At 33.1% G+C, this 22406-nt stretch overlaps 2 protein-coding genes across 2 annotated transcripts in view; one reads left to right on the forward strand and one right to left on the reverse strand.

The window, feature by feature from the left end:
• On the forward strand, positions 1-10292 carry LOC100374883 (uncharacterized). The gene is made up of 24 exons (XM_085490496.1): positions 1-95; positions 259-373; positions 665-765; positions 883-954; positions 1284-1390; positions 1872-1944; positions 2329-2421; positions 2608-2682; positions 2876-2968; positions 3312-3446; positions 3733-3826; positions 3946-4034; positions 4526-4684; positions 4818-4877; positions 5491-5582; positions 5734-5797; positions 5965-6036; positions 6204-6295; positions 6387-6459; positions 6548-6596; positions 8405-8481; positions 8727-8829; positions 9046-9120; positions 9492-10292. Exons 1-24 carry the CDS (start codon positions 63-65, stop codon positions 9551-9553), a joined length of 2058 nt encoding a protein of 685 aa, XP_085346622.1. The 5' UTR covers positions 1-62; the 3' UTR covers positions 9554-10292.
• Positions 10128-22406, reverse strand: part of LOC102809687 (sulfotransferase 1A1-like) — an 18279-nt gene continuing 6000 nt past the window's right edge. The window contains exons 4-7 of the mRNA XM_085490497.1: positions 22172-22301; positions 18607-18701; positions 12959-13133; positions 10128-11181 (exon numbers count right to left, since the gene is read on the reverse strand). Of these exons, the coding sequence (XP_085346623.1) occupies positions 11075-11181; positions 12959-13133; positions 18607-18701; positions 22172-22301 (507 nt within the window). The 3' untranslated portion in view covers positions 10128-11074. The remainder of the gene's footprint in view (positions 11182-12958; positions 13134-18606; positions 18702-22171; positions 22302-22406) is intronic.

Consider the following 22406-nt stretch of genomic DNA (forward strand, 5'->3'; position numbering starts at 1 on the left):
TTTTCTCATGTGTTGTAGGCGTGTTATATTCACGCCATCCCATTACCGGGCACCCTGGACAGATGATGATAGATGCATCGTATGGACTTGGAGAGGTATGCCTTCTGTCAGTATATATTATGTTTAGGTTGCCTATATCGCAGTACAATATACATGATACTAATACTTCATGTTCGTGTCTACGATATTCATATATACGTCAAAAGATGTCAATGCCATGTCTTCTTTTGATCAGAAATGTAACGTTTTCTTTTCCAGAGCGTTGTTTCTGGACTGTCAAAACCAGACACTGTAATACTAACAAGGAAACGAAACAATGAAATATCAGTATTGAATACATCACTTGCATACAAAAAACACCATAAATCTAAATGTGAGTAGAAATGTTTTGTATATCTTAATATTATCAGCCATCGCTTTTGATATCTTACTATATTGAAGCACATTAACAATTGAATTATTGACGTATTGTTCGCATTCTCTCTCAAATATAATATTGGACTGTTCAAATAGTGATGAATATGCTACAATAACAATTCAGCGACCAATAAGAATGATCCCTTTAATGACTTTTAAAACCACGTACCGATAACATGCATTTTGTCAGTAATATATTACGCTATGTGCTCAAATGGGGTTATTCAATAAGTATAGTGTGTCACAGCTAAACACAAGAAGACCCCGAAGATAGCAGCACTTGTAGAAAGTGTCAGAAGTTGTATCACGGATGAGTTATCGTTGGAACTCTGTGTTATTGCAGTTATTGTGAGTATACTCTTGCGAATATTACACGCCCACAGCACAATATTACAGTTTGTGTATTTGTCGGAATATCGCCTACCGTGTCACAATTTATCAATAATATATCAATCACATTCGCAGCTTGAATCAGCCTTCGGTTATCCATTAAACATCGAATGGGCAATTGAAAACGGAAATATAGCATTATTACAGGTAATGTCAAACATAATAATGCATTTATGTAGGAATTGTTTATTTTAACGAATTTGTGTAGGAATTGTTTATTCACTCCATATAAACGATTAATGCATGCATCAGAAACCCTTGTTTAGTAAATGTGATAGTTGAATACACATTATTTTTATTCGTCCTAGATACCAACCACACTGTAAGTGTACACTATAACTTACTAATGAAGATAAATGTTGTCTAAATATTAGATGTGGGACATATTGGGAATGATGCATAAATATTTTCTCGAGATTTATTATATGTTTGTGTATTTTTTTTTCGTATCGTAATGCTCCTATTTATAATTACAGTCAAGTCCTATAACAATAGTTGATGAAGACACAGATCGTGGATTACTAGATGAGTTTGACACAGCGTTGTCGTCTGACAACGAGTGGCTCGCAAATGCAAATATTGGGTAAATATGTCTCCAGTTACGGATTGAAACAATATACATTAGATGCAAATAACAGCCGAGATTTCGTTGAGACTGAGAGCGCCACGAGATTTGTTTTTGCTTCTCGAATTCTCTCTATGTAGCAACAATATATTATTCATTGCTAACTATTAGATTCGGCGAGCTAGCACTGGATGCTGTGGAATATATCAAATTACTGCACCTCATGCATAATTATATTAATGAGTGAATCAACAATATATAATCCTGAATCGGGTAAACCTGATACGATTAAACTCGGCCAACAACTGTGTGTATTAGTTGAATTATTTTCACATACGAGTTCCGATATCGCTGTGCACGTGACTTTTAATAGAGCTGTGGCTTGAAAGATGTCGTTAAATAGACAAGTTGTAGTTGTAGCAAATATCGATATAAACGATGGCAATAGAACAGGTCCTACAAACATTCATTAATTTATCATAATTGTGTTTTGTTTCAGAGACATCTTGCCATGTCCCATGACCCCATTAACGGTATCAACACTTGGTAGACAAATGGAAGTCGCACTACAGGTAGATAATTGTCCTTTTAATAGTGATACTTTTCAGACACATAAATAATATAATGAAATGAATTGTGTGATTTGTCGTAGATACATTGACTGAATATCGGAGAGTGATATGTGTAATTTTAGATTATGTGGTATATGTGTTATAATACAAAGTATCAGTATTACTACAATCACACATTCCGAAAAAGACAGCTCGAAGTAAACACGCCAAATTGTATTGATGTACAATCCAAATATCGGATATCACAAGTAAAGCCAAACGACGGCTCTTCGACATATGGCACTCTGATACGACTCAAACCCAATCCTACGCCACAATTTATATTAACCAAATTCTATGAATGTATGTTATTTAATGGTCATTTATTACTTCATACTTTTACAGAGTGCTACACTTGGTTGTGGATTATCAAACGAACTGTGGCCTGTCAATTCGTTAGTATCTATAAGCCATTCACGAGGGTTTTTCAGCATTCATGTAAGTACCAGCTGTATCATTTCCTTAGATTGGAACGTGGAATGTCAAAATCAGTTATTGTACTTTATTCATATGTTATGTTCGTAATAGTTGAATGCCTTCGAATATGTTTGTAGTGTAATATCTCCAAAAAATGTTGTTTTCCTTATTATTCCTTTTTCTAATATTTAAATGCACAAACAATAGGCACTGGATGGCATGTTTGTTCATGACAAGTACTTTATCAACAAAGACATTACTGAGCTGGCGCTCTTTGGGCAGGTAAGAGTAACTGTACAGTGTCCAAAATTGACTCTGCACAACGAATTAAGACAACTGTAAATATGAATAATCGAAATGGAAAAAAAAATAATCGACAGGAATTATGTTGAATGTTACTGACCGACAAATCAACAGGAATTATGATAAGACGTATATTAAGTTAATGTATTGCCAACGTTCATAATTTGTTTAGATCATTCATGACCTTACCCCGGATATCTTAGGAGAATATATCGGAAGACTGCCTTGGTGGAAAAGGTGTATTCATTTACTTTCAAATGCGAAGGTAACCCAAGTGTGTCGTTTTTGTTTATAATAATAATAATATTCGTGTGATACAACCAAGTATGCTTGTAATTTATCGTACCAATCTCTGACCAGGGATGGCTACATTATATCATATATAACACAAAGAGTATACTATGAAATAAACATAAGTGTTGTATCGCTTTGTCAGGAACATATGAATAATTATAATAATACTACATTAGCATTAGAGCACATGTTATTATTTACCAGAAATAAACTTATTTTCTGTAAGAAAATTGCATATTGGATATTTTAACCACAGACACTAAATGTGCATTTAAGAATCTGGCTTAAATTACAGCTATTTTGATTTTTTTCAGACCTTGCTCTATAATCAAGTAGATATTGATAAACTGCATCAAAACGCATATTCAAATGTATTCAGTGGAAAGAAAGGAGATATGTCGTGTCTGTATATGTATAATATCATCGACAATAAAATTGAATCAATAGAGGTATGTTGCTTGACATATGTATATATTCCTTCACTATTATACATGAATTGTATAATAAATTAATCAGTGTTATATTTTCGAGTGTTATGATCTTGTTTACAAAAGTTTATATACTGCAATTTAAAATTAGATTGCCTGAAGATTTCCTAAGTTGAACGTGAAACCTTGTAAAGAACAGCACGGAGCAACGTCAAAATAACTGCTGGTCAGATTCCGACAGCACAGTCTGTTTGAACTTAACTTAGAGATGTAAATATCACGTGTCTCGAACGATACTTTATTTCAGTCTCTCAATGCCATTGTGTCGACCACGTATACCAGTTTACTATGGTTGAATCTGTTCTCAGCCTTATTATCATCCACTATGCCAGACGACAAAGGTAAAAAGCAGTGTTTTTGATAACGTATTGTCAATTCCATACTTTGGCGGTCCAGCGTGCATCTACGCTCATTCACACAACTCAAGAACACGTGGTTAATTATTATTCTTTTTCGGCAGGTTCAAATCTTGAGCTTATTGTTGATATAGAAATGATACTTTCCAATTGCAATGATGACACAGTTGCTGAGGTGCCTGTAGCTATACAGGTAAATGCGTGTTCATTCATTTGTTAAAGATATTTAGTTTTCACCATCACGGGCCAGTCTGTCAAAAATAACACATTCTGTGATGTACTGTTTTTAAAGGGCGGTGATCTTCGCGCCACGCATGCTCAAGATATGGGAATCATATGAACAAAGATGACGGCGACTTTGACTGTTGCGCAGACCACCGAGTACAAACTGGGACGTTACTAAGCTTTAACTATGTAATTTATTTGGTAATTAAAAGGTATCGAAAGAGCACCGGCGGTAATTAGCCTTTGTCAAAACACGTACTCGTGATTTCCATTAGAAGAGTGCATTGGATTGTGGGAAAATCAATATTTAGCAACACACATGTCGCACATGCGCGGCGCGACGATCACTTCAACGATTCTCAATGTTTCTAAACCGAGATTGTATTTCGTGAGGAGTTGTTTCGGTGCATACTGAACTCTTAAGTTAAGTAATATACATATATTTGTTGTTGTGTGTAGAGAATTGCTGATACGATAAAGAAGTCTGGTAATGCAGACACATTTATGAACTTGGATTCTGAATCAGCATTGGAATGGTTGAACTCTACCGAAAGTGGAACAGCCAAGTCTGAATTCAATACATATCTCCAGCTGCATGGTAACTGGTGTCTGAGAGAGGTTGGTAAAACAATATATTTTCACGAACTAAATCCATTGTGCGTTCACGATATATCCACATACGAATAGTTAAATATGAGTACTTTGTGTTACCTACACATTATTTTTTTTTTTTCATTTTCTAACTTTACAGTATGAAATGAGAGTAGCTTCATGGACTGTGATACCACAACGGACTGTCAGAATTTTGCAGGTAACGTTATTAATGGCAATTTTGTGAAGTACTATCTCATGACTAATATATACATGGAATCGAATCGAATGTTGATACTGCGGATTGGTTAAATTAACCACAGAACGTGAATATGAGCGTCCTACTGAAATAAGTTACATACTCTCTGGGTTGGAAGGTTTTGTGGGTATATTTTTCAAAGAGGTAAAAACCTCCAGTACTTTCAAAATGAAATGAGTGGGAAGTGAGGCCAGGATATTTGCAAAATAGGAATGCAACTTTAAATATTCGTCTGCTAATAAACACAACGTGTAAGGGGTTGTGAATTTGATAAACGTATATATTTAAACAATATATTGTATTTTAGCAGACAAAATTACACAATATGTAAGACTAATTTTTCTGACTGTTGGTGTCTGCAATGCAAATTGCGTCCCAAGCATCATTTTATAGAATTAATAGACACGATGCATTCGTTGTATAGCGTGTCTGTAGGGACAATTACACATACATGTACTATTTATGTTCCCACCTCGGTGTTTTCACTATAATAATATTACTAGTATAATCCCACTTAACGATAACTTACCCATTCATGGCATATTTTCACAATGCGCAATTCTTCAATTTATAGTTGGCAGTATCAGCCAATAGCAGCAATGAACGCAAGGTGCTTACTGTAGAGAATACCATCGCACAACTCAAGAATACTACTCCCGTTGTCAGGTATTGTTTTAAGGATCTTCTTAATTCTATAACATTGAGAACACAATATTAATTAATCCAAAGAGAAAGTAGGCGAACTATTCTTGAAATATTTGCAGTGTGTCAGTTGAAAATTAGGAACTATTAATTACCTTATATTTCTGTACAACAGATACATTTTAAAAAGACTAATTCCAAAAGCACGAAAAGCTATGAAAAACTGGAAGGAAACTAGGGTAAGAATATCCGACATTCAGCATGATCAAATGCACAAAGCTCGATCTTTTATATATAGCAATGGCCCACATTGACATACGGCTGGTGTAACATGTTGACATTGATTTGATCATGGCAATTATTTCCATTAATAGTAGTGTGAATACAGTTATTTTTTGTCTTGTAGTCATTGGGACTGAAGGCATACCACATGATAAAACAAGCTTATTGGCAACTTGCCGAGTGTATGGTGAAGGAGGTAAGAGGCTTTACTTTCACAACATAAATTATCGATCAACTATTTTCATTTCCTTTATTCCCATATTATAACAATTATTCAAATTATATATACATATATAAACTGTGCATATTATGATGAACTGTCTTGCTCGGTGAAACATTTTTTTTATCATCTATTTATCTCAGGGGTATTTACCAGAGAGAGACTTGATATTTTTCCTGACACACCAGGAAATAGGCTGTGTATTGCACAGAACGAACCCTAAGCTTGTTACAAGGTAAGTGTATCATTAACATTACGTTGATACAAACCTGATGCTAAATGAACCTAATTTAATGAGATCATTTTCCAAATGTTTTGACCAACAGAGCAGCACGTCGTAGAAAAGTATACCCTAACTTGTTTGAATTGCGTTTTGATGATATAAGCATTGGGAAACCAGTAAGTATCAGTAGTCAAGTCAACTCTAGCAACAATTGTGATAACAAAGACATCTTTTCTTACAATTTGTCTTTCTTCAATTTGACAGAAACCTTTGAAAGACCCTGGTCCTGTACCACTCTCTTTAGAAATGAAAGGTAATGTATATATATTGAAAAAAACTATAGCAGTGGTGTTTCAATTTAATGTATATATATATACACAAGATATCTATATGGTATAGACGATACGCTACTCCCTGTTGATTTTAACTTAGAACCAGGACTTGCATGCACTGACCTCAAAAATTCAGCATCTCATTAATGGTTGTGCCCACGTAACCATCAATACAACAAGGTGTTTTATTATTAGACCAAAACAATTTGCACATAATTAGCGACTTCAGCATAGCTATTTTGTATTGTGTCAATATAATCAAACCATTATGTTCATATGGGTATCAAATACTATCACTTATCAAATATTCAATTATTAAAATCAGAATGGAAACAAAAACACCCACAACTACCGGACACCTTATTCATATATGCCTTGACATAATACAATACAAGCTTTACTTTCATCCAATCACGTGCAGCGTATATTGCAAAAGGCCTATCAGATTTCAAAACATTCTCTACAGGTCATTCAAATTAAACCTTGGTCAGTATGACAGTGGCTATTCGATATACATAATAAACAAAGACGCCAAAAATCAATGGGCCATTCCAGTTTATATCTGCACCCCCTGTTGATGAGCTTGAGTGTTTACATCATACAGGGTATAATTTCCATGGGTGTATAAGTCATACAAAGCTTTATTTCCAAATCACCATTCACCATACAGTAATGGAAATCCAAAACTATAGTTCCTACTTATGGTGTTGATGAGTTCCTTTGTGCCACCATACAGAGTAGGATTTCCAAATATAACTCATCATATTTCATCATATAATTTACCAAGTTCTAAATTTTATATTTGATAATGGAAATTCAAACTAGTCCTGATTCACGGTGTTGATGAGCTCATTCGTGCCACCATACTTATCTAATTTCAGTAATAACTATTTCATACTGGCCCAATTTTTTTACCATATACAGTCAGAATTCCAAGTTTTTTTAGTCATACTGATGGAAATCCAACCTCATCATCCGGTATGTGGCAAGATAAACTAGGCCATATTTTATTTAGTAGCCATAACTGCCTGGATTTCCAGGAATTTTTTTTCCATACTCGTCTGGAATTCCAGATTCTGTTTCTCCATATGCAGTTAGAATTCCGGTGTATTTTCCCCATCATACAGTGCTGGAAATCCGACCACATCAACAGGGGGGTGCAGATATAAACTGGAATGGCCCAATTCCAAAATTATTTAATAAATTAGAAGTTTAACAATAAAATCACATAAGTAATCGCTCTTACAAAAATCTCTGTAATACTGTTATTATTGTGCATCCTGTACGACGTGAAACCATTTTGACCATATAACGGTGAACAGAGATCAGAAATCAATTCATATTTCAAGCCAGGAACAATGAAACCACGATTGTTTGCACACAATGGCATGGATCAGTACCCAAAACCACATAGTGGCTGTCCCACTAAAAATACCAAAGTGTGAGCCACACAGTAAAAAGCTTTTGGAAACAGGTCATATGACTCTTTTGTTGCGTCATAATTCATCATAAACTGACAATTGAATTCATTTTAATACATACCAAACAGGCCAATCAGTAACCATGACTTTCGTAATAGCATCCTTAGTGTCGAGAAATGAAGAGGAAATAAAGAAACAGAATCTTAAGTATAGAGGGCCTCAATTACAATACAAAACTATATTTATAGAAAATGATTTGAAATATAAATATATATATATTACAATTCAAATAGAAATTGACTTCCCATACAAAACATGCAAGTTGAAAGTCACTGTCTTCACAAACGCATTGTCATTTATAAATATAGGTTTACCAATGTGTAAAAGGAAGGTATCTGGACGTGCAAGGGTGGCGAGAACGCTTGAAGAAGCTGATTCTATTAAGGTTAGTTTTAGGTAACGATTATAATATAGTAAAATTCTTCAAGATGATGAATATTATTATTCAAGGTTCAAAAAACCTGTTAATAACTTTAGAAATGTGTTTTGAACTTGTCCATTATGAGCATCAGTTGGTCATATTAACCATACATTTTAAAATTAAGTAAAACTCAGTTATTTTATTATAATTGTGATATAAATACAAAATTTCCAGACAACTTACATTGTACTTTTTACGTGTGTATGTAGGTGGGAGATGTCTTAGTTGTCCGAAGCCCGGATATTGCTTGGGTTCCATATTACGCAATCATTTCCGGTTTAGTAACAGAAATTGGAGGATTACTCTCACATGGTAAAGTAACTACATTATATTTTGAAATATCTACTTTGACAGCAGAATAATTATAATATTGCAGTACAAATAACGATAAAAAATATAGAGTTCATGATAAATTCACTATTTAATATTAGTGGGTATGAGGTATAATGATTTGGTAAACGCTGTTTCATTATCCCATAATCTAAATTCATAACTGTTTAGAAAATGACGGTATTGTTATTATTCCAGGTGCGATGATTGCCCAGGAATATGATATACCATGTGTTGTGAATGTAAAGGAAGCAACAACTAAGTTTGAATCAGGTAATTTATATCATGGATTCACAGTATGTGTAATGCAATACAACTATGTAGTAATCATACAGCAATGCTGTGTGCAATGTTGAATGTCATTCACTTTGTCCTACCATAATTGCAGTGATAATATAATAAATAATATAATGACTTATTTGTAACTTGTGTGGGATAAATCAAAGTTGATGTAAATAGCAGAGTAATGAACACTAGCTAAAGTATGATTGTTACATGCATTATGTGTCTTTAATTATCAAACATGAAGTGTAACTGACTGATACACATAATATACTCATATTAGTTATATTATTATATTATTATATCTAAATTTATATAATGTTAATGCAAACTATTATGATGTTTTATTTTTTTTTTTCCAGGAGACTATATCATGATTGATGGGCACACAGGAATTGTTCGAAAACTACAAACTGACTTTTGAAAAAAAAAAACAAAAAAAAAAACAAGAAGATTACAACACCCCAGCTCAGATATTTATTAAACGTAGTATTGTCCACATATCGTTGAGCAAGAGAGCCAAGCAACCTGTTTTTAATAGGTAGATTTAAATTTGAGCAATGTCTAAGGTGATAGCCAAATATTAGTGACATTACTGTCAAATGTATGAATAACAGTAGTTCAATATATACTGTAATAATCATTGCTTTGGTAGTAAGGTTTATTTATATTTTTGAAACAATTTTCAAGTTTAATTGTCCTGGAACTCAATCAGGAGAGTAACACCAAGTCAAAATCAAAAAGTTTCACCATTGTTTACAGAAAATTTCTGAACTGATCTGAATAGCTGAAGTCATTGGTATTATTTCACACATAATGGATGCTTTGGCCCACAGTTAGCGGATTAGGAAATTATACCTGGTAAACGATAGTCAACTTCATACAGCATATAAGGCTGTGTTTGATGATTTATTTACAGAAGTAAAAAGCTCCAAACGCATTCAACTATGATTTTCAATTACGATACCATATATGCATACAATGTCAACAAATAGCAATCTGGAATAAAAGTGAATCTCCTTTATTTTTTTCTTTTATGTGTTATGAACATAAAACTAAATATAAGTTGTTGAAGCACAAAACATTTAAACACTTGTTAGAGACAAACTAGTTATTGTGAATGTTATATTTATGAAATTAATTAAACTTGATTGTTACAATAATTTCAGTTATGAGTTCTTTATTTCTGCCTCAGTTGAAAATCAAAAGTTTCCTTAATATAATTAAATTGGTTTGAGAAACCCACAAGTCTCCCACAATAAAGATCCTGACTGCAACACTGCATCTTAGAAAACACTGCAAAAGTGTGATTTATCTAACGTAATCAAATTATATAGGCCAAAAAAATTAACAACACTGATTAGGTAAAATTAACGAAAATGTTATGAATCATGTGTCTTAAACTACCAATATAAAGTAAATATGCTAAAAAAATATTGTTGCTCTAATGATGTACAATAGTTTTACAAGAAACACTGGATTAACACTGGAAGATTATTCTATTAGGGTTATCATAATAATCAATATCAATAATAAAACGCCCGTCACCAACCTCGTTTTTAAGAAAATTGTTACAAAGTTTCAATAAGAAATAATTAATATCATCTAATTCTAATTCAATTCTAATAAAAAACATTGACATTTTTTCAAAACTTGAGGTAGAAAGGGGGTTCGTAGAGATCGCCTAACTCTTTTTGAGTGGTATTCACACCTAAATACTATGTGCTACACTAATACATGTGCGATAGAACATTTCTCGTGTAAAATTGATCTGGGTCAACTTGGATAGTTTGCATCGAAAACAAAATTACAATCACAGTATATATGAAGTATAGGTCATATTATTTTGCTTTGTATCCCAAATGTGAGACAGTATTGAACATCCTTTAACAATGAGATTGTAACCATTTTTTTTAGGATATTCACAAATCCAGCAGTTTCATTATCACCATTCAAATTCCAATCCACTGTTTTCAAGTTTTTCATGATAAATCTGTTCAAGTTCTTCATTTTGTGAAACTGTGAAATGATTTTTCCAGTCTCCAATGATACCTTATAAATAAATAAATAAAATAAATAAATAAAATAAATAAAATAAATAAAATAAATAAATAAATAATTAAATAAATAAATTCTCAAGTTTCTTTTTCTCCAAAATAGTTGTGGGAGCGTTTTTTAAATGTCATAAAACATGCACTTTAATTTTTATTTTATCATACAAATGAATTTTTGTAAAAACAAAACTGACTCACACAATGAATGTATTAAGTATGATTTTTTTCAAAAATGTTAAGATTTAATTTTGAATATAATCATTCCTGTGATAAACCATTAGAGCTACAGAACATATACATTAACCCCTTGAATGACATTGTCACCATCTACAAAATAATTTTCTGCAGTCTATTCTTTCCCACATAAAGTGTTGATAAAAATTAACAAACATTTAATCAAAACTAAAAGGAATAATTGAAATCCATTATCTGCATCAGTTTATTTCTAGAAATGTGATCATCTCACAATCTATGTGACTTAAATCACAGTCAGTTATTTCATAAATCTTTAATAATAATAATAACAAGTCATTGAAAATGACACAGTCCTCATTAAATTAAGTTCTCTTTGTGCTCGTCATATTAAAGCGGAGGGGTTGTAGCGAGCGTGTCCTTGAAACTTGAGTTCCAAGTGACATATACAGCAGATTGTTTATTTACATCAAAACACGTGTTCCGTGTAGTAGTAATAGGCCAAAAATAAAAACAGCCGTTAATCGGCCATCTTTGATCTGATTATGAAACACATTGATATGTATGATGTATGTGCCAAATACGAATGAAAATGGTACATAAATTGTGGAAATATAGTTGTAGGGCTAAAAGTCAGATGGCTGTCAATCGGCCATCCTTGACCAGATTTTGAAACAAATTGTCATGGACATGCATCCTAACATGTATAAAGTACATGTATGTGCCAAATTTGAATGAAAACTGACAGAGCACGTCCAAGATACCGCATAAAAAAACAAAACAAGATGCCTGCCAGTCGACCATCTTTGATCCAATTGCGAAATAAATCGTCATGGACATGTATCCTAACATGTATAATCTATGTACCAAGTTTGAATGACAACTGACAAAGCATGTCCAAAATGCAACATTTTCAACAACAAAAAAGATGGCTGCCAGTTGGCCATTTTGAATCGAATTGCTAAACCACTGCATGTGCATATGTCCCACATAAGGTACTAGGCACATGCAAAGAATGAACGGAAACGGTCCACAGGATTCTGAAATATGACTCTGGACAGACTGACGGACGGACAGACACACGGACAGACGGACGGATAGACTCAGGAACTCACGAACGGTCGGGGACATATATCCTAACATGTATGATCTATGTACTAAATTTGAGTGAAAACTGACAAAGCATGTCCAAAATATGACATTTTCAAAAAACAAGATGGCTCCCAGTCGGCCATCTTTGATGCAATTGTGAAATAAATTGTCATGGACATGTATCCTATCATGCATAATCTATGTACCAAGTTTGAATGAAAACTGACAAAGCATGTCCAAAATAAAACATTTTCAAAAAACAAAATGGCTGCCAGTCGGCCATTTTGAATCGAATCGCTAAACCACTGCATGTGCATATGTCCCACATAAAGTACTAGGCACATGCAAAGAATGAACGGAATCTGTCGAAGGGATTCTGAGATATTACTCCGGACGAACACACTTACGCACGGACGCACAGACGCACAGATGCACAGACGCACGGACGGAGACCGAATTATAAGTCCTCGTTTTCAGACTTCACGACTCACCTTTTCTCATAAATGGACTAATAGTGTTATCTACATCAGGAGCGTTTTCACGATTCACAGCTGGATTTTTCTTCATATTCTCAAAAGAGCAATAACTTGCAATGTTATTAACAGTCTCTCTGCTCAAGTCCTTCCCAAGGAATGATGCAATTTTCATAACAGCACCTATTTCATCCTGTAAATGCAGAAAAAAAATGAAAGTTTAGCCTTTTCACCACCAGACTATCTTGCTTAAATTTTTCTGCACTTTTTTCTTATATTATTCAATATTTCAGGAAATGAACTCTAATTTTGGAGCCAATAGACAAAATTTTAGTAAATTTTTAGTTTTTAATCAAAAAATTTGGTAATTTGTCCCAATTTTTTCTAGGAAATTACACACTACCAGTGTAGGAAATTCCCGCCCGTCCGCACGACCAAGTTCAAGGAATGGCTGGTCACCAAGGACACCAGCAATCATACGGTGTAGTGCCGTATCTGCCGGGCTATTTACGGGCCATTATCAAACCGCAAAATACCAGAGAAATACGGAAAGGGATCGTTTGTAACCGAATGTACCAACTTAAGACATAATGCCCTAACATGCCATGAGAGCAACAGTGACATAGACGTCTGAGATACACCATGTTCTGAATATGCATGTTCTCTACAGCTACTTTGTTGTTAAAATAAACCGTGCATAGTATCTGGTATGTACAACTTGTGTTTATTTGTGTGTGTGTGCACGAAAATAATTGAAAAAATTTGCAGGACTGGTAACATTTTAGCAGGGCTTGTAACTTTTAAAAGTTACCAGCCCTGATGTCTGGTATGTAATCTGGACAAGTTTGTGATGTGAATTTGTGATGAATAGAGAATCTGGTGGTGAAAAAGTTAAAAAGAAATGCTGAAAATTTTTCTATTTACTTATGCCTCTAAAATGAACTCATTTCTTAGATTTAATTGGTTGTCTTTGGGCTAATATAGAACGCAGAATTCCAAATCAACAAAATGGTTATGAAGTACGGCAACCGAGGTGGCTCACAACATGGCATTTTATAAAACCATTTTTACTATTCATTTTAATTTTATAATTCCTTTTTAAACACCATTTTCGGTTCTGAAATCGATTTTTAAAACCCACTTTCATTTCTGATATCTGTTTTCATTTTAAAAAACAATTGTTTAAATCCATTTTCATTTTCAAAATCCATTTTTAATTTCAAAATCCATTTTCGTTTTTAAAATCCATTTTCAAAATCCATTTTCATTTTTAAAATCTGTTTTCATTTTCAAAATCCATTTTCATTTTTAAAATCCATTTTCTTTTTTTAAATCCATTTTCATTTTTAAAATCCGCTTTTGTTTTTACCTGACTAATCCGTTTTTATTTGAAAAATCCATTTTCACTCTTTTGTTTACATTTGAAGTATAGGTATATACGTATTTTTCACGTTGAAGCAAATTTTCCACCAGAATTTACATAAAAATCGCTGTTGTTTCCCGCCTATTGCCTATTGTTTTTTCACTAAAGATTCTCATGTGTTTTGTATATCATTTCAACTTGACCTTATAGTGTTTTTTTTTTTATTGCCACCAGTGATGTTTCCTTGGTAAGGCTTCTTTACGTAAGTTATTCTTCAGGCTATAACTTTAGCCGTGGTTCCGCGGCGATTTTGGTCCATAAAGTGTTCTTGGCTTCATCGGTCGGCTTACACTTTGGCGTTGAATGCATTTGTATTCAGGCTTGTCCACTGACGACGCTGTCTTGTTTACCGACAAAACCCTACCCGGTACCAAAACGCAGCAAAACCACGGCTATAACTTATTCTAATCAACCTTGGAGCTCTCATTTTATCAGCTTTAACGTTGATACTCAGATTAGACGAAGTTATAGCTGTGGGTCTGCTGTGTTATCGTACCGGATAAGGTACTGTCAGTATACAAGGCAGCGCCATCTGTGTATGTACAGGCATTCCACGCCACAGCGTAAGCCGACAGATGAAGCTAAGAACCCTCTATGGATCCAAAAACGCCGTGGAACCACGGCCAAATAGGTTATAGTCAATATCATGGAAACGTCACTGGTGGAAATAACAAAAATGCCAGAATCCGAGTTATAATTCCTAGTCACGCAGTATGAGGTCAGAGGGCGAGGTCACAGGTCAAAAAGTGAAAATGAAAATGGATTTTGAAAATGAAAATGAATTTTAAAAATGAAAATGAAATTTGAAAACGAGATTTTAAAAATGAAAACAGATTTTAAAAACGAAAATGGATTTTGAAAATGAAAATGGATTTTAAAAATGAAAACGGATTCCAAAAATGAAAATGGATTTAAACAATTGGTTTTTAAAATAAAAACAGAAACCAGAAACGAAAGTGGGTTTTAAAAATCGATTCCATAACCGAAAATGGTGTTTAAAAAAGGATTATAATAAAATAAAAATGAGTTTTCAAAATGTAAATGAATTGTAAAAATGGTTTTATAAAATGCCATGTTGTGAGCCACCTGGGTTGCCGTAATGAAGACAATTTGTCAGAGTTATCCTAGGAACCAAAGGACCATTCAGCTAGTAACCCAATTTCCACTGGGGCCTAAAAAGCTGATCAACATACTGCTAATACATACTGCTAATACAGCTAATATGTAATATGGATGAAAGACAGTTTAATGAAGTTCCCATATTATCAACTGGCAGTTGCCATGGCAAATTAATTATTCCTAATATTATTAAACATTTACAGGACATAGTTAATGAGGTAATATTACCAGTGATTAAAGCCATCAATGACAAGTGGGTAACCAGCAGACAGTACTATGGAACCTAGGCGAGTGACACACAAAAACATGTTACCATTTTGTGTCTCACAGATTGTATCCCAACAATAAAATAAAGGTATACATTTGAACAAGACATAACGTGTCATAGTCCCTGTACAAAATCAACAATAGATTCAAAAATAAACTTAACACACAAAAAAGACAGTAGTGAGAAATTTTGAAATGCTTTTATTGAATTTGTTGCTCGTATTCAATGCTAAATTGCAGTAGAATACATACAGTGACCCCTTGCTAAGTCATGCCTCATAAGTCGTGGGTACATACTGTAAAACATGTTGAAAAAGCGGCATGCAATTTTAGCGAATTGTGGTAAAATGACGTAATAGCGAAATGTTGATTTAGCGAATCTCTCTTGTCATTGTTGATTTCTTTGTTTGGCGGCCATTTTGAATTGATAATAAAGTCATTAGCGACATCTTGAATTAGCAAATCAGTTCTCTCGCTAAATTCACAAAAAAAGACATGTTTTACAGTAGTTGGATGGCTCCTAAAAATTCTATTGTGTTTTGACTACAGTAAAAGAACTAATGTTTAGTTGCATCGTGTATTTAACAGCCTTCAGGAGACAACTTAGCACCTACTGTCCCGTAAATTACTGAGGTACGAAGGGTGGCGGCGACCTGACTCAAGGTATCGACGGGGCTGTCAAGTCGCGAATTTATGTACTTCTCAGCCATTCCCCCTATAAAACCTGCAACAATGAGTGAGCTTGTCTAAGACAAAGCTATCCAGTCTGTACGTACGTAAAAAACTTGCAGTGATCGACTTTGTCAAAAATGCTGAAACCAAGTCAAGCGTTGCACGTGATCTAGTAGTCGGAGTCCACTATTCGTGGATGGGTGAAAAATTAAGAAAAGCTAAGAAATTTTTTTTCAAAAATTACCAAGAGGCGGACTGAACAGAAAATGTACAAAATTATTCGACAATGATGACATTGATAAAGCTGTGACGCTGTGATGTTTCATAAACCCATGTATATGTGCTTTTTACCCTTTTTCAATGCATGAACCCCCTTTCACGAGGCCCCTTGGTGAGTCATCACCCTCGATAAGTTGCGACTTTTTTCTTGGATTCCGACACCCATGACTTAGTGAGAGGTTTAGTCACAACTAAATTGTCCCATATGAACAAAACAAGCAGCCTATCGGCTGAGATAGCTCCGCTGTTAGCAATGCACATTTCAATTAAAAAACTAAAGACATCATTAGAAAATGAACAATATATGTATAGTAGTATCAAAGCAATCGGATATACAGTTTTTAACAAGAAGTTGAAAATATCACTTTTTACCAAAAATTACAAAAATATTCACCAAAATTAGAGAATTGAAGATATCATCACAAAATGAACAAATCTGAGAGAAGTCCACATGTAGTACCTAAATATGTAATATCAAAGCAATCGGACTTACAGTTTTTAACAAGAAGTCGAAAGTATCACTTTTTACCAAAAATAACAAAATATTCACCAAAATTAGAGAATTGAAGATATCATCATGAAATAAACAAATCTGAGAAAGGTCTACATGTAGTATCTATATATGTAATATCAAAGCAATTGAACTTTTGGTTTTTAACAAGAAGTCGAAAATATCACTTTTTACCAAAAATGACAAAAATATTCACCAAAATTAGAGAATTGAAGATATCATCACGAAATGAACAAATCTGAGAGAGGTCCACATGTAGCACCTATATATGTAATATCAAAGCAATTGCACTTGCGGTTTTTAACAAGAAGTCGAAAATATCACTTTTTACCAAAAATGACAAAAATATTCACCAAAATTAGAGAATTGAAGATATCAACATGAAATGAATAAACCTAAGAGAGGTCTACCCAAGGTACATATACACCAAGTATCAAAGCATTCAGGCTTGTAGTTTTCAAGAAGAAGTCGAAAAAGTAAAACATTGACACGGACGACGACTGACAATCACTCATATGACAAGCTCCGCTCGACAAAGTCGACAGCGGAGCTAAAAACATCATTTTCACAACCATTTTTGCCCCAAAATAATCCCATAGTGCCCCAAAATAATCCCATACTACCTAAAAATGTATAGACCACATAAAGTGCCAGTAAAATACTGTGAAAAAACTGAAAACACATTATTTCACTCCCATTTTAGACCAAAAATGACCATATTGTGCCCAAAACATTACCTAAAAGTGAATGTATTACCATAATATGGCAGTAAAACAAGTATCCTATTACGATTTATATTTATATACATTTTAAGCATAAATGCATGATTGATGTCTCTCCAAATACCAGGAAAAATATTATTTTAAATATTCTATTTTTGACAAAATATGTTGATATCTCCCCAAATACCAGGAACAATATTATTTTAAATATTCTATTTTTGACAAAATATGACCATATTGTCATAGAACACAATCTAAAAGTATATCACAATATAACATCAATAAAATTATATCAAAAATTGCATTTGTATAAATTTTGAATTTGTATCAAAATACCATAGAAAACTTAAATTACACTCCTATTTTGACGGAAAAAAATTAATGTACTTACAGTATGTCAGAAATATGCACAGACTGACAGGCGTATGCGACAAGACACACAGAACCCAAATTATAAGACCCCTTTGGACTTTTCGAGGGGTAGGTAAAAATTATGGATTTGATACAATGAGGTATATACCTGTGCCATGCCTACTTGTCAGAACAGCAAGTGTGCATCCCATAATTCCAAACTCTATAAATACAGTGAATTTTACCAGAGAAAACACTGTCACTGTCAGATCATGCATACTTGTGTGAAATTATGGTAATGATATGCGTTCAAAAATCATACCTTTTTTACATTTTCATATTGAAGGAATAAAACATTGGGTTGGTAACTGTACTTCCACCAACCAAGCACGTGATCAAACCAGCTACCCCATGCCACTATCAAAACAAACACAAACAAAATAATTATTACCTGTGATTTTGAGGGTCAGGGAAAATGTTATACAATCATCACAATGCGAAAAATTCCTAGTAGGGCCAGACTTTTTATAAGGCAATTTTTTTTGAGGAGGGCAAAAAAAATAAATAAAATTAATTCTTTTTTTCCATTAGATTTGTGTGATTCTCAAAGAATTGTAAGTCATTGATCGGAGAAAAGAAATGAAATAAAATTTTATTCCATGTATAACCTTGTTTCTCATCTACGCGAGACTTCGATACTTTGATCATGATACTCCCACGAAAATGCAACTTGGATTTGGTATGCGGCGGGCGGTAAAAAAATGAAGATAAAAATAATATTCTTTTAGCAAGTCGGCGGGAGCGAGAAGTTACACTGAAATAAAATGTTATTTTTATTTCATTTTCGGCTCCTGTTAACTGGGCGAGTTCGCGAAACAAGGAATAATAAAAGTCTGGCCTAGCAAACATTAAATGATTTAAAAGGTCTATCAGGGATTTCATTAACCTCCAGTAACCAAAAAATAAAACATATGTACAAGTTGAGTTCTGGACATTTGTACAATCTGATTAACCCTTTGAGCGCCATAAGCTTTCTTAACATAAATTTTGGTAAACAATTTATCTGTTTTAATGTATTTTTCTATATTTTTGGTCCAAATGGATATAATTCGGCTACAAGTTTTAGAAATATTATGCGAATTTAAAATTTGTTTATGATGAAAAATAAAATTTGTTTATGATGAAAAATAAAATTTATTTATGATGAAAAAGAAAAGTTGTTTATGATGAAAAAGAAAATTTGTTTATGTTGAAAAAGAAAATTTGTTTATGACTTAGGTCTCAAAGGGTTAACATCTGATGTACTGGTAGATAGAGATTCTTGTTGTATTTAATAAATGGATACCAGTGTACACACCTCTAACTATACATACTATTTATTAAACTGTCAGAAACACTCCAATGTAATACACTCTAACAATCTAATAGTATATCATCTAATAAAAGGGTAATCAGAGCTAAATTGCAAGATATATATTTTACGAAATGAAATGATCAAAAATGACAACAATGATGACAATTGCTAGATGTTAGCAAATAAACACAAAATCTACAAACAAGTTGGAAAGATTACAAACTTGAACACTATCTCAAGTTAATTAAAGAAGCAATTACTAAATTAAAAATTTCAGGCGCGAGTTTTACAAGCACATCCTAGTAATGCAAAATAGCGATGAAAACCATTACACAATGAATTGCATACACAATGATTTCAGCAAATAGACAGCATTTCTGTTTACAAAATTACCAAAATTAGTTTGATAAACATATAGTCAAAGATGAAAACGTGCTAAAGACTCTAAGCTTATAAAATATTTTGCAAACTATGTATATTCTATTTTTAATATTGTTGATGGTCCTATTTAATAACCATATTGCTAAATAAATGTAATATGGTGCTGTGTCAATGAGTTATTATGTTAACAGAGACCAGAGATGTTACCTACTAGTACATCAGATTTTAATAATAATAATAATATTTTTATTTATTTACCCGGTACCCAATAATAATAATAACAATAAGAAACACTGAAAACAAAAAACAAACAAAAGTAAGCCATACAGAAAAACAAATGGTAAGAAAAATACACATATATATTGGGTAAAAAGGAAATCAGAAAATAGCTTACTGCTTGTCTAGTCTGATTTCCTACATACATTGGAAGTAAACTATAATGTATAAAGTAGAGGGCCAAAAATAAGTATATTAATATGAAGATTAACTTACCAAATTAATAAATAACTAAACAAATGAAAATGAAACTTAATACAAATCGGTGATGAATAAATATATAGCTTATTAATCAATAAGTGAATAAATATGTCTGTATAGCATCGCGATTTGCAACCAACAGCACTAAACACCGCAGGGCATCCGCGAAAGTGGTACCGCCAAAACTAACCTGATGCCATACAGAACTTCTAAGTCTAAGAAAATAAGTTTTGAAAAAATCAATCAGGTTAAAAAAAAATGAATAAATAAACAACTTGGCAAACAAATGTATCAAATGTATCTAGTTTTCTGTCAATAATAATTGTTTAATCATTTTTTTGAACGAACTGCGTCAGATAATTGACCTAATTTTATCCGGGATTTTATTCCATATTTTTGCACCTGAGTATGTCATCGTAAACTGGCCAAATGTTGTACGAATATATTCAACAAAAAGATTTTGATTGTGAAGTTGTCTGGTTTGATATGGATGATGGATAGGTTTGAAATACTCATTAATATTATGGGCAGAATTATGGTGGATTAAGTCACAGATGAAAGTACAGGTGACTAATTTGTGCATTTTATAGATATCAAGGATGTTTAATTTTTGGAATAAAGGAGCCGAGTGTTCAGTGAACGAACTAAACTAACATTTTCTGGGTCATATAAATGGTATTTAAGTGTGAGTGATATGTATTACCCCAAACCTCCAGACCATAAGAAATATTCGGCTGTATAAGGGAATTATAAAGCAATATTAAAATGTTAAGGGGACCAATTAAGATGTTTATCCATTAAAACACAAACAAATGAAACTACCCTAACTTCCTGAACACATTCTCCTCTGATGTTAATTGAGCCAGTTACATTAGACAAGTTTTGCTTGCTACTAAAAATAATATAATTCGTTTTCTTTTTATTTATGGAAAGTTTGTTGGCATCACACCATATCAGGACATCATTTAAATAGGAGGTTGCATCATGTAAATTGAGTATGCAATTTTTCTCATAAGTATGAAATAAGTTGGAGTCGTCAGCAAAGAGGCGAAAATTAATTTAAAAAAAATCTGATTCAGAATGTACTCTATACCAGAGATACATTACTTGGGGTTTGCAACTACGGTGACATGATACCAAGATCCTGTTTCAATCTCGCTCTCGCATAAGCGCTCCCAACTCAGAACAATGCGAATGCGCATGCCCAAGGTAACTAGGATACTGGGAGGTAAAGATGGATCAAAATAGCTGCTCACGATATGACTAATTACGAGAACTATATTTTCTGTACATTTTCAATGTATTACACTTTTTCACTATGATAGTGGTAAGACATGTTTTATTACAAACGTTAAACATCGATATATGTCATGTCAGAAGGTCGTAGCATCAGTCTCGCTATCTACGAGATGAGACTTGAATGGGATCTTGACATGATGTCGCCATACAGTACTATGCGCGTTGCAAACCCCAAGTAATGTACCTCTGTCTATACTGATTAAAATTAGATACATGTATATACATGCTTGTATTTGAATAAATATATTTGATTGTTATAACAAAATCATGATACGACTCAAATAGGAACTTTTGTCACGTCAATCCTCTTTAAATAAAATAAAATATGGCAAGGATCAAAAAGATGTTAATTGGTCGCAACATTAGCCATACCTACCATTGCCTTTAACAAACATTTCCAGGAATTGATCCCATGATCCTTTATAATAACCAAAATTTTCTACACTTCTATAAAAATGGAAATATGACACAGCATTGTCTTTAGGATTGCGACAAATGTAAATGATCTGAAGAAAAGAAATATAAAAATAACATAAATAGGGACACACATTACAATTTATTCATTGGTTACAATTTTTCCTTTTTTTTATTTACCAGTAATTGTAAATATT

The sequence above is a fragment of the Saccoglossus kowalevskii genome, chromosome 15, assembly GCF_978046115.1.
Source record: "Saccoglossus kowalevskii chromosome 15, keSacKowa6.1, whole genome shotgun sequence".
Taxonomy (NCBI): domain Eukaryota; kingdom Metazoa; phylum Hemichordata; class Enteropneusta; family Harrimaniidae; genus Saccoglossus; species Saccoglossus kowalevskii.

Excerpts from the sequence above, each read along its gene's own strand:
- LOC100374883 (XM_085490496.1), top strand. The coding sequence starts at position 63 with ATGATGATAGATGCATCGTATGGACTTGGAGAG. Across the intron at positions 2,422-2,607 it reads GAGGGTTTTTCAGCATTCAT|GCACTGGATGGCATGTTTGT; the intron begins GTAAGTACCAGC and ends CACAAACAATAG. Across the intron at positions 2,969-3,311 it reads ATTTACTTTCAAATGCGAAG|ACCTTGCTCTATAATCAAGT; the intron begins GTAACCCAAGTG and ends GATTTTTTTCAG.